Source organism: Babylonia areolata, chromosome 23, assembly GCF_041734735.1.
Source record: "Babylonia areolata isolate BAREFJ2019XMU chromosome 23, ASM4173473v1, whole genome shotgun sequence".
Lineage (NCBI taxonomy): Eukaryota > Metazoa > Mollusca > Gastropoda > Neogastropoda > Buccinidae > Babylonia > Babylonia areolata.
Genome location: NC_134898.1, coordinates 41065360 through 41077882, shown reverse-complemented (window position 1 = coordinate 41077882; position 12523 = coordinate 41065360). Strand labels below are relative to the sequence as shown.

Genomic DNA, 12523 nt, shown 5'->3' with positions numbered 1-12523 from the left:
TGATGGAAGATCTGGTTTGAAAGTTGATAGTACTGAATTTAAAGCTGTTGATAGTACAGTTGGAAGAAGCTGATGGAAGAACTGGTTTAAAAGTTGATAGTACTGAATTTAAAGCTGTTGATAGTACAGTTGGAAGAAGCTGATGGAAGAATTGGTTTAAAAGTTGATAGTACTGAATTTAAAGCTGTTGATAGTACAGTTGGAAGAAGCTGATGGAAGAACTGGTTTAAAAGTTATTGATAGTGCTGATTGAAGAACTGGTTTTAAAGTAATAATGATAGTGCTGATTGAGAAGCTGATCAAAGAAAGAGGTTGTTGATGAACAGTTAAATGTAGGGTTGCACTGCTGGAGTATTGATGAAGACGTTCATACAAGCACTCTGGGAAAGGTGCAGGGTTAACAGTCAGAGTTGTCCTGTGGAATCAAAGAGTAATATCCGTGCAGTTTTAAATTCTGTTTTTGTAGAAGCAGGATGAAATTTGATCAGACATCTGGCAAGAATATTTCGATGCTTTCGTCTTGCAGTCTGAAGTGGGCCTGGAATGAGATACAGGAACCATCACAGAAATCCATGACCATTGCGTGCAACATATATTTTCTATTTTGATCATATTTTCTGTATTTATTTTAATCCCTTTGTCCTGTATTGTTAACAAATGTTTTGGTTTGGTTAATTAAAGAACGGATTTCATCATTTTTTGTGACAGAACTTGTGAATGCTGTTTCCAGTCCTGACACAGGGAATCTTCTTTTCTCCTCCTCTAACTCTGTGAACAGTCACTGGGTGCTGCAGGGAGGAGTGGATCACCAGATTTCTCCAGGTCTGTAGGCTGTGTGTCAAAGCCTGGGTCTCTGCAAATGGTTTTCCTCCTGTCCAGGAAATACAAACACAGGATATACAAACAGTATTTTGCATTCTCAAGAGCATTTCTGCAGCAGTTTACTCGACCAGTTCAAGAAGAATTCACTAGTTTTCAGCCAGCCACTACATTGCCAGCTTGTTTGCTGATTGAAAGGTTGAAAAGGTATGTAGCATTTGACAGTCAGCCACTCAGCAGTTGAGGTTCCATGGCCAAATCGGTTAGGCATCAGATTTTTGATGAGTGTTTCCCAGTGATCAGAGTTTGAGGCCCTGTTTTGGCATGGTGCTGCGTCCTTTGGAAGGCACTTTACTTTGATTTTCCTTACTCCTTCCATATACGAATGGGAACTTGACTTTGGTTAGGGAAAGCTGAAGTGGGAGAAGGAGAGAATCAGGCCCTGCCTTCCTGTGCAGAGCCTATGACACAGTGAATATGAAATTGCCCATACATCCATAAAAAAAAACTGTGATACCTGTAACCTTTTTGTTTTTTTACAGTCTGCATTGCCAGTCTTGCGAATTGAAAAGTCTCAGTTCTGTAGCATTCAGTCTGTGGTACACGTTGCCAGTTTATCTGCCGGTTGAACAGCTGTGTAGTGTTCAGTCAGTTCTCAGAACACATTGCCATCTTTTCCGCTGGTTGAACAAGCCCTGTAGTGTTTCAGTCTGCAAGTTTTCATTGCCAGTTTCTTTGAATTCATGCAGCATTTATTGGCTTTGTTTTCAATTGCTGTAGCCCAGGCCTCATACTAGTGTATTTCCTTTTTCTTCTTTTTTTATGCATTTGTGATATGTTTGTTGTTGTTTTTTTGTCAGAAGGTCACTGGAAACTGAAAGGTATTTTTTAAATGCATTTGTGATATATCAGCAATTGACTGTGTGATGGTATTAGTGCTAGTCGAGGGGAAAGGCAGGGTAGCCTTCTGATGGCAAAGGGAGGATTTTCCAGTCTGGAACTGTGTGTCTGTAGTGACTGTCATGTTTCCACACAGTGCAGACTGCAGGATTTCCATTGTGCACAGTGCCAGAGGAGGTGAAGACTACCGTCATCTTACAGTGTGCACATGGCTATGGTGTTTTGTCATCATGACTCAACTGTAACAACATTGTGCATTTGAGTGGCATGTCCAAACATTTTTTGTTTGTTTTTTTACAGCTTCTGCACACACTTGTGAATGCACACACATGCACACCACACAACTGCAGCCTCACTCTCCCTACACACACACACACACACACACACACACACATGAACATGCACATGCACGCGCGCGCGCGCGCACACACACACACACACACACACACACACACACACAAAGTGTGCACTCACACACATATCTATACATTTACACAGAAATCTTCTCCTGCAAATAAAGTAGACATGTCTGCTAAAACAGATGAATAGTTTAAAAATTGCTGTTAAAAGTGTTTTAGACACACAAAATAAATACACTTGAGTTTGCTGGGTTTTGTTGTTTTTCAGTTTTGTTTAACATGTACATGTATAAGATATTTCATTAACTTAGTGCATTGTAACTTTAAAGAAAGTTATTTCAGATATTATGTTTTTCATTCCTGTTTTCTGAGGGCCACTGCCGTTTACTGATCAGTCATACTTGATAATTTTGCTCTCGCACTGTCAAGGCCTCTCAGTTTCTGCAGGCTTGAAGGCCTCTGTGACTTGATTATTCAGATTGATCCGAGTGTTGCAGTGTAGTGCATTTGGAATCAGATTGTCAAACTTTAGACCTTCATCAGTGGACTTTGCCTTTAGGAAGTGGTTTATTTTTTTGGTGTTTTTGTGTGTGTGTGTGTGTGTTGTTGTTTTTTTGTTGTTTTTTTTTGTTTTTGTTTGTTTGTTGTTGTTTTTTCGGTTAAGATGATACGTCATGAACTGTGTTGTTTTGCAAATGGTGTGTGTGTGTGTGGGGGGGGGGGGGGTTGTTTGTTTTTTTTTTTTTTTTTTTTTTTGTTTTTTGTTTTTTAATCAGATGTGACAGGGTTTTTATGTTTAACATGGTCGATTTCTTCCCTTAGTTGGGCAGTCTTGACATGGTCCTATGTTGTCAGCTTGACTACAAGTAACAGTGTTCTGCAGGTTCTGTGGTATCCCCCATGGGGGTCTTTCAGTATAAATAGCATCCCTGCCATCTGGAAATTATGTGCTAAAGATTTCCTCTTTTCTATTGCTCTCTCTTTTTTTTCAGCCTCTTTTTCTTCCTTCACTGTTGTCTCTTTTTCCTGCCTTCCTAGTCCATTCCCCTTTCATTTTTTTCTCTTTTTTTTTTAGCAAGCCATGGCACTTTTTATTTTCTCTTTTCCGCAGTCTATGATGTACTGACTGTGCCGTTTTGGTCTGGCAACTAAGTAGTGAAATTGTAAACACTAGGATGGGCAGAAGCTGTCCATTCTGCAGTGTTTTTTGCCTATATGAAATTTGTGTGTGTGTGTTTTTTTTTTTGTTTGGCTCTGAAGTTGTTGGGGTTTTTTTGTGTGTGTTTGTTTTGGGGTTTTTTCCCGTTTCTATGTTGTTTTTAATCTGGGGATGGTAAATTAAGCGGGAGGGCTGACATCCTCGGCACGACCTAGTTTTATTTGCCCTAAGGAGCTAAATGGTTAATATAATGTGAACTATGTTTTGTGGGTTTGTCTTGGTGATTTTAGTTTGTTTATTTATTTATTTATTTTATTTTATTTTATTTTTTTATAGATGTGACCAGTTGAAATTTCTATGGTTTGACAGTCCTGAAATGGCCCTTTGCAATCAGCTGGACTGTAAGCAACAGTGAACAATAAACTCTGTGACTTACTTAGATTCTTTTGAGTTGTGCAGTCAAACCGCGCAGTGCATTTTGGAGTCAGATTGTCAAACCTGTGGACAGTTAATACGATACCTTGCCGACGGGCGCAACAGCCGAGTGGTTAAAGCGTTGGACTCTCAATCTGAGGGTCCCAGGTTCGAATCACGGTGACGGCGCCTGGTGGGTAAAGGGTGGAGATTTTTCCGATCTCCCAGGTCAACATATGTGCTGACCTGCTAGTGCCTGAACCCCCTTTGTGTGTATATGCAAGCAGAAGATCAAATACGCACGTTAAAGATCCTGTAATCCATGTCAGCGTTCGGTGGGTTATGGAAACAAGAACATACCCAGCATGCACACACCCCGAAAACGGGAGTATGGCTGCCTACATGGCGGGGTAAAAACGGTCATACACGTAAAAGCCCACTCGTGTGCATACGAGTGAACGTGGGAGTTGCAGCCCACGAACGCAGAAGAAGAAGAAGATACCTTGCCCTTGTGTGCAGTCAGCACACATGTTGTCACTTAGTCTGGCTGTTGGCACTGGCCTAGCACAACAATCAGGACTTCGGTTAATGATGTGATGGGATTGTCTGTGATCATTTGGTATCGTGATTGGTACTGAGCCTCTGTAGCCACATATGTATTGTGATGAAAAAAGATATCGGCTGTGGTAGTGTTGTTTGTCTGTTTGTAAACATACTTCAAAAATAAGTAAATTGAAAAAAAAAAGAAGGTTATTTGTGTTTTGTGGATTTTATAGAATCGGAATCAATGTTCCAAGCATTTTTTGAAATGTTGATTCGATATTGTGTTTAGAAAAATTTCCCCTTTGTTGGTGAAATAGTTAACAAGGTAACATAATGCAAGATGGAAAAACAGAATGAATTTTGTCATTACATATGGACTTTTGACCAGAAAATACACTTGGTATTCTTTCCAGTCAGTTGCTTTTCTCCTTAACATGCTTATCTGGTTAGGTGTTCATTTAAGTGTACTTTTAGATATTTTGATTTAACCAATGAGATTGTTTTTATTGTCTGTGGATAATTGTGGCCATGTAGTTACAAATACAATTATACCCAGATTGCTTGCATTTTCCGTCCAAATGGTACCATTAATATTTTTTGTGTGATTATATTTGATTCTGATTTGTTATATTTTGTGAATGTGAGTTTAGGCTTTGAATTTTAAAAAAATAGTTTTAATGACTAGAGATTCAAGGTGTGTGTGTGTGTGTGTGTGTGTGTGTGTGTGTGTGTGTGTGTGGTGCCAGTGTTTGACTTCTGAAGTGTGCAGGTGTTTTACTTTTGAAATAGAGGTTGATTGGAAATGGATGATCTTGTTAGAAATCTTGAAACATGTGTCTCTCATTGTTATTTTCTGTATTCATTTAATTTTAATGATAAGATTTGTTTCATATTGTTTACCAGATTTTTTATGTGTGTTTAAAAAGAAATTTTTTTCTTATGTGGACTGCAGTAGCATGGTGTGAATTAATTAATGATCGGTTTTCTCAAGTCAGTGGTTTACTAATAGCAGAGTTTTGAACCCAGTCAAGCCTCATGTAAGGTTTTGCTGGGTATGAGACATCAGGGATAATTATTTTTTGCTTCCATCAAGTGTAGTGAATGTGTGTTGTTGTTGTTTTTTTTCTGGGAATAACACATTACTATATATATAAAAAAAAAAGTTCAGTGGTACCTGTTGTTATTAATTTATCTATGTATTTGAAATGAATGAAGAGATGTTCCTTGTTTGCTTATCATTTTAATGTATTGTGAAGAATAAGCACACACACACACACACACACACACACACACACACACACACACACACACACACATATATATATGTGTGTGTGTGTGTGTGTGTGTGTGTGTGTTCTTTTGTGTAATCATTTAATTTGAATTTGATTTTTTTTCTTTTCATTTGCTTTTTTAAGCATATATGTTTAGCTTGTGTTTAGGTGTTTCTTTATTGATTTGTTTGTATATTTGGTGTATTCGTCAATTCATTTGTTCATCCCGTCATCCAGTCATTATTTTATTTCCCTGTACTGGAAGGTACTTGTTCCTTCAAGGCATGAAATGAATACAGTGCAGAGATCTGTAAGACATGTTGCATTTTTTGCCTCTGCTTTTCCGATTTTACCCAGCTGTCGTAACTTCCAACACGAAACAGTAAAATTGCCTTTCAATAAAAGAGGTGGTAAATCTATGTGTGTCCACACAGTCTGTTTCCATTTGTCTGTTGTAAGGCCTTCACTGAACTAACATGGTTAAATTGAAAATTATTTTGTGTCATGTGCTGTACCGTGCCAAACTCTAATGCATTTGAGTTTGAAATGATAAGTATATTTCACCAAACACGGATCAGAACACAGAAAGCTGCCATTTTGAAGTCATCCACCATACTATATCAAACTAGTGCATTTCAGTAAATATGTTAAACTAATCAGGGACGATCTTTTAACTCTCTCCATACGAAAGAGACGACGTTAACAGCGTTTCAGCCCAATTACCATCATCAAAATATTGCAAGCGGAAGGCTCTTATACTGAAGAGGTGAATGTTGACAAAGAATACCACAGTTCTGACGACGGAAGCTAAAGGTTGGGTCATTCAGACACCCACTGGACATCCGAGGGGTCTGTGTAGAGGAGAAGAGAGGACCGGCCGTACTGAGTGAGTTAAACTCCCTATAAATGTGCATCTGGCTTCAGAATTGATTTATGTGACTATTCATTTATTTATATGTTATTTACTTATTTATTTATAATTATTCATCATTTCATTGTTTCTTCCATGTTTGTTTTTTTAACTTTGTTACAAAAACAAATGGCAGATTGATATGATAAATTTTCAAAGCATAGCAATTTTCACTTTGAAAAAAAAAAAATTAAATCGAGGAATTCTGTCCAATGTAAATGATTTTCCAGTAGTGTTGTAATCTTAGCTCATTTGGCAGATGTGTTCTCACCGATAAAACAAAACAAAAAGTGATAGGCTTTTTTTGCTCTTTTTTCCCAAATTAAAGTGATTTTGTTGTTTAAAAGTAATCTTCCTTCTTATATTTTCTGGTATGGTTATCTCCTCCTGCTCCGCCTCCTTCTCCCCCCCCCCCCCCCTCGCCACCACACACACACTTTGAAAGTGAGGAAATGCTCTAAATTACCTTTCAGATGATTTGTCAAGCATTATTCACAGTGTCAGCCCGTAATAATTATTTTGCAAAAAGTGGGCACCATTGTTTCTGCACTGTTTTAGGATGCCCAGTCAGTGCATTGTTTTTGTGATAGTGCTACTGATGGAGGCGCCGTGGCCCCAGTATCGGTAAGGTGGTGTCCTTCTGATCACTAGTGGTCAGGGTTCAAAGCCCCGTTTCAGCATGGTGCTGTGTCCTTGGGAAAGGCACTTTACTCCGATTTTCCTCACTCCACCCAGGTGTGAATGGGTACCTGAGTTCTGTTGAGGAGAGTTAAAATGGTGGAAGGAGAGGATTGGGCCCCGCCTTCCTATGCCGAGCCCTAGACACAGTGGATATGAATTCACCGCCTCTGTGGCCTTGGAAGGCTGTGTGACCTGAAGGCTACATTGACATTACGCCCAGCCAGTTACCATCAGCGTGACACAGCAACACATTTCAGTCAGACACAGCCATTTGCTGTCAGCTACGGCTTTCTCCAGACGAGAAAAACAAATATTATTTGGGATTCATGTTTTGGTATCATTTAAGAGTTCCATCCCTTGGATCTGTCTCATCTGTGTGCCACACCCCAAATCAAGCAACTCGTTTGAGACGGCTGGTGGCTAGTGTGAACGCTTTCCACCAGTATGCATGGCGATAAAGCGCAAAATGATGTGTACAATTCTCAGCCAGCTGCTGTCAGCAAATGGTTGGGCTCCATGTGGACGTGGCTATATATAACCTTTAACTGGCGGAGAGCTACATTACATACACGAAGGCATGCAGAATGACCACTGGAGGTCAGGGCCTAACTGTGTGTGCACTATTCACTTTCTTAAGAGTGTTCAGCTGTGCCAGTAATAATGTGGTTGATTGTTGCACATTTTCTGTTGTACGCACAGTAAATACTTGTGGGAGTGGGTGGGAACAGTGTGTGTGTGTGTGTGTGTGTGCGCGCGCACATCCATGTACATGTTTATGTTTGTTGCCTTCTACACTTCCACTGAATATGTGTGGTGGGAGGGGGCGAGTGGGGGGGGGGGGGGTCTTTTCTTTTTTTCAAAATGTGCATTTTTTAAATACTTTAAAATATAGATTGGCCTGATACTTATAAAATAGATTGGCCTCTGTGTGTGTGTGTGTGTGTGTGTGTGTGTGTGTGTGTGCGGATGCACATGTGTGTAGACTCCTTTAAGATCTGGGGTGCCACGTTTTGAATAACATGCTTGTGTGTCATCAATCATTGAATAAATATCATCCATCATTGTTAAATGTCAGCTTGCCGAACTGTAGTGTGCGTTGAGCAAACTGTTGTGGACAATTAACGTTACTTCTCGCCAAAAACTAAAGTCAGAATATGATATCCAGTTATGCTTCATGTATGATCTTGTTTAATTTTGGGAGGATGTTGATATTTTAGATCGTGTTTACAGCCTTGCAGTTTTCCTTGATTGCGTCATGTAGATCCTTGTTATAATGAACTGTGCTTTATTCAAATTCATTTTAAAGAGGTGTGACAGGCATTTTATATGACACGAGTATATTGTGTGTTTGTGACGGAGCATCGTTTAACAACAATACATTCCATCGATGGCAAGGTGGGCCTCTAGATCTCTTTCTATTGTTTGTTATTTTAAATTCCAAGCAGCAAATAATCATACTGTTTGTTTTTCATTTGTTATGCCACCAGACACTGCATCCTAAATCAAATCACAGTGTTTTTTGGGGTTTTTTTTCTGATCATTTACCTTGTGCATCAAGGATTTATTTTTGTGACTAGCTTTCCGTGAATGATATATATATATATATATATATATATATAGAGAGAGAGAGAGAGAGAGAGAGAGAGAGCTTCTGGTGTTGGATATAAATTGTGTTTGCAATGTTAAGTCCCACAGTGTCATGTTTAGTTCAGGTTTGCTTTCATGTGATACGAATCATACTGCATTTGAATTCTTCTCTTGGAGTAAAGCAACAGCATAAAATCAAAGCTGCAGGATGAAATATTTAACTGAATGTTACACAGTTTGTGCTGTCATAAATCTCCGTGTTGTGCTGTACACTGTTGGACTTGTGAGAAGCTGCTTGTCATGCTATTTATGTTATATAAAAACATTTGCGTATAAATGACTGGCATTCACTGTTGAGTACAATAAATGTACCTAATTCAATAAAAAAAAAAAATGTTTTAAACAAACAGATCTGATGGATTTGTTATGATTTTGATGTGTATAATGTGTAACCTGTCTCTGTCTGCGTGTTTCTCTTCCTCTTACTCTCCTCCTCTCCCTGGGTCTCTCTCCCTCACTTTTGCTCTCTCTATTCTCTGACTCTTTCTCTATTCTATCCCTCCCTCTCTCATTTTCTCTTTGTCTCTCTCTGTCTCTCTCATTCAAGATTTTCCTGTATATGGATTTTCTGTGTGCTTGTGGTTGCTTTGTGTGTGTGTGTGTGTGTGTGTGGTAGCTGTGCGTGTGTGTGTGTCTGTATGTCTGTGTCTGTGTGTGTATGGGTGTGTTTGTGCATGTGTGTTACTGTGAAGTAAATGTATTTCATTTGTTTATAATTGTGCTTGAAATTGCCCCACCCCCACTCCCAGCCCCGGCTTGTCTGGAGGGCTTTAAGGCTGAATGGACAATAAAATATGTCAGTCTCTCTGTCTGTCTTCATATCAAGAGCACTACTTCTGTCTGATTTATAAAGAATTTGTTTCATTCTTCTTTTCTGTTTTCTCGTTCCTCAGCACTTGTGGGCCACAACTCACTCATTTCCGTGAGTTGGCTTTCACACTGGGTCAGCCCGATTAGCCAACCACCCGATATTTCCACGGCCTGGGTGTGCCTGCTACCCGGTATACCCATTACCCAATATGCCCAGAACCTGATGTGCCCACTTACCGGATATGCCCACTGTCTGATATGCCCACGGCTTGGTGCACCCGGTACCCGATGTGCCCGATATGCACACGGCCAGATGTGCCCATGGCCCAAAACAGGGATAAACATCGCGCGCGCGTATGTGTGTGTGTGTGAGAGGGTGTTCTGTGTATCTATGCATATTGACGTAAAAAGATGGCCATTTCTTTCACGATGGCCATGATCTACATGTGTGTGAGTGATGATAAAATGTATGTGATTGTGCGTGTGGGGGTGGGGGTGGGGCTCTTTTATATGTGAGTGATGGTAAAATGTGCGCGCGCACGCACACGCACACACACACACACACACACCATAATGTATGCGCAGACATCTTTTTTTTTTTCTTTTTTTTTTTTAAATTGAAGTAAACACGGTACATGTGTGCCCACTCATCATCTTGTTATTACACACGACAGTATTTAGCAATAAGTATCTAGCTGCATGGTTTCAACAGACCACGTGCATATCACTTTGATCACATCACTCTGTGTGGTTTTTCGGTAGGCCTATGGAGTGAAAACTCTCAATTCTTCCTTTGACGTTATCCATACAGTCATCTTCCTTTGACGTCATCCATGTAGTCTTCTTCCTTTGACGTCATCCATATTATCTTGGGGGGAGGGGGGGGGGTCTGAATAATTTTTCGCTTTGCGAAGATCAAGCTGTATATATGTCACCCCTAGATTTGTATATCTGATGTACCGTTCTTTCGCTGGATTCATAATCACCGGGTGAAAACAAAACACAAAAAAAACTAAACTATTCTCTGTGGACCCTTATCTTCAACATTAAATCGTTTATCGTCGTCTGTGACATGATGAATATCGATGAGCTGTGTGGACAAAGCAAAAAGGGGATTCTTCTCAGGCATTCCTCTGCAGATGGTTGAAAATCAAATACATCATTATTAACACGTCGACTTTGAGGCGCGGATCATTCAAAAACGTTTCTTTCTTTCTCTCTTCCTTCGATTCTTCTTCTTTTTTTCTTCTTCTTCTTTTTTTCCAAACCCTTCTCCTTCCTTTCCAAGATAAACCAGACACTGATTCTCATTTTCGGTTAATGTTCAGTTTATACCGGCACAACTTTGGTTGGTAGTTTCTCAAGGTCCTGACCAGAGCTGTGTGTGTTTATGTGCAGACTGGGTCAGGTATCTGCTTCCCCCTACACCCCCCACCCCTCCACAACCACCCCCCGCGTCTCCCTGCCATTCCCCTCACCCTGTTTTTTTGTTTGTTTTGTTTTGTTTTTGTTTTTTTGTTGTTGTTTTTTCCAGCAGATGTGATGTAGCGTGTTTTGTATCAACCCACACGTTTTGAGACCCCTTGTCTGATAATGAAAATGAAACCTTCTTCTTCTGGGTTCACTCGTATGCACACGAGTGGGCTTTTACGTGTATGACCGTTTTTACCCCGCCATGTAGGCAGCCATACTCCGTTTTCGGGGGTGTGCATGCTGGGTATGTTCTTGTTTCCATAACCCACCGAACACTGACATGGATTACAGGATCTTTAACGTGCGTATTTGATCTTCTGCTTGCATATACACACGAAGGGGGTTCAGGCACTAGCAGGTCTGCACATATGTTGACCTGGGAGATCGTAAAAATCTCCACCCTTTACCCACCAGGCGCCGTCACCGTGATTCGAACCCGGGACCCTCAGATTGACAGTCCAACGCTTTAACCACTCGGCTATAGCGCCCGTCGAAAATGAAACCGAAAGCAGACATAGGTGATAATGTTGATTGGAAAGGAAAATATAGTCAGTTTACGGAGATTCCACAGACTCTTCCTTGATAGGCCCCACTTTCGTCTTTTCTTCAGAGCTTGCAGCGCTCTGCAACACAGAGAAAATTCGTATTCTATAAACAATAATAGTAATAAACAATAACAATCATCATCATCATCATCATCATCATCATCATCATTAATTCATCATTTCTCTAAAGACACCGTGGCAGAATCTGTTAGATGTTGGTCTTCTGATTCAGTGTTCACCAGTGATCAGGGTTCGAGGCCTCATTTCCGTATGGTGGTGACTTCTCAAGGGAAGGCACTTTTCTCCGATGTTCCTCACTCCACCCAGGTGTGAACGGGTACCTGACTTCGGCTGGGGCAAGGTTAAAACGGCGGAATGAGAGGACTGGACCTCCCCTTCTTAAGTCCTAGGCGCAGCTGGGACTTGTGAACATGAAATCACTAACCCAATGGTCGAAAAAGACATGGGACTTTTAACCTTAAACACACACACACACACACACACACACATATATATATATATATATATATATATATATATATATATATACACACATACACACACACACACACACACACACACACACACACACACATATATATATATATATATATATATATATATATATATATATATATATATATATATATATACGCAGACCAACGTATCATAATAAACAACAGAATTCCTCAGTTCTCGTCTGCGTACCACTGACTCCCCCACCCCACCCAACCAAACCCTCCAGCCCCCACAGTACCCTCTAAAACCATAGGGTATCAATTACCAGAATGACCCCCAAACCACCCTGACCTTTAATGATGACCTTGCAACTTGACCTGAGCGGGGCGGGTCAGCTGCGTCAGCCTTTGTTCCGGCATGAAAAAATAATGATGAGACGAGGAGACGAGTATACTATAAATGATTGTATGTATGGTCGTCAGTCGTGTCCGACTTTGATCATCAGAACAGCAGAGGAGGCAACTTGTGTCCCG

General features: G+C 40.3%; 1 protein-coding gene across 4 annotated transcripts in view; it reads right to left on the bottom strand.

Moving 5' to 3' along the window:
* Window positions 1-11086: 11086 nt before the first annotated feature.
* The window catches only part of LOC143297914 (cGMP-inhibited 3',5'-cyclic phosphodiesterase 3A-like), a 35133-nt gene continuing 33696 nt past the window's right edge, over window positions 11087-12523 (bottom strand). For all 4 annotated transcript variants that reach the window (XM_076610476.1, XM_076610474.1, XM_076610473.1 and 1 more), the window contains one exon: window positions 11087-11609. In XM_076610476.1, the coding sequence (XP_076466591.1) occupies window positions 11541-11609 (69 nt within the window). In that variant the 3' untranslated portion in view covers window positions 11087-11540. The remainder of the gene's footprint in view (window positions 11610-12523) is intronic.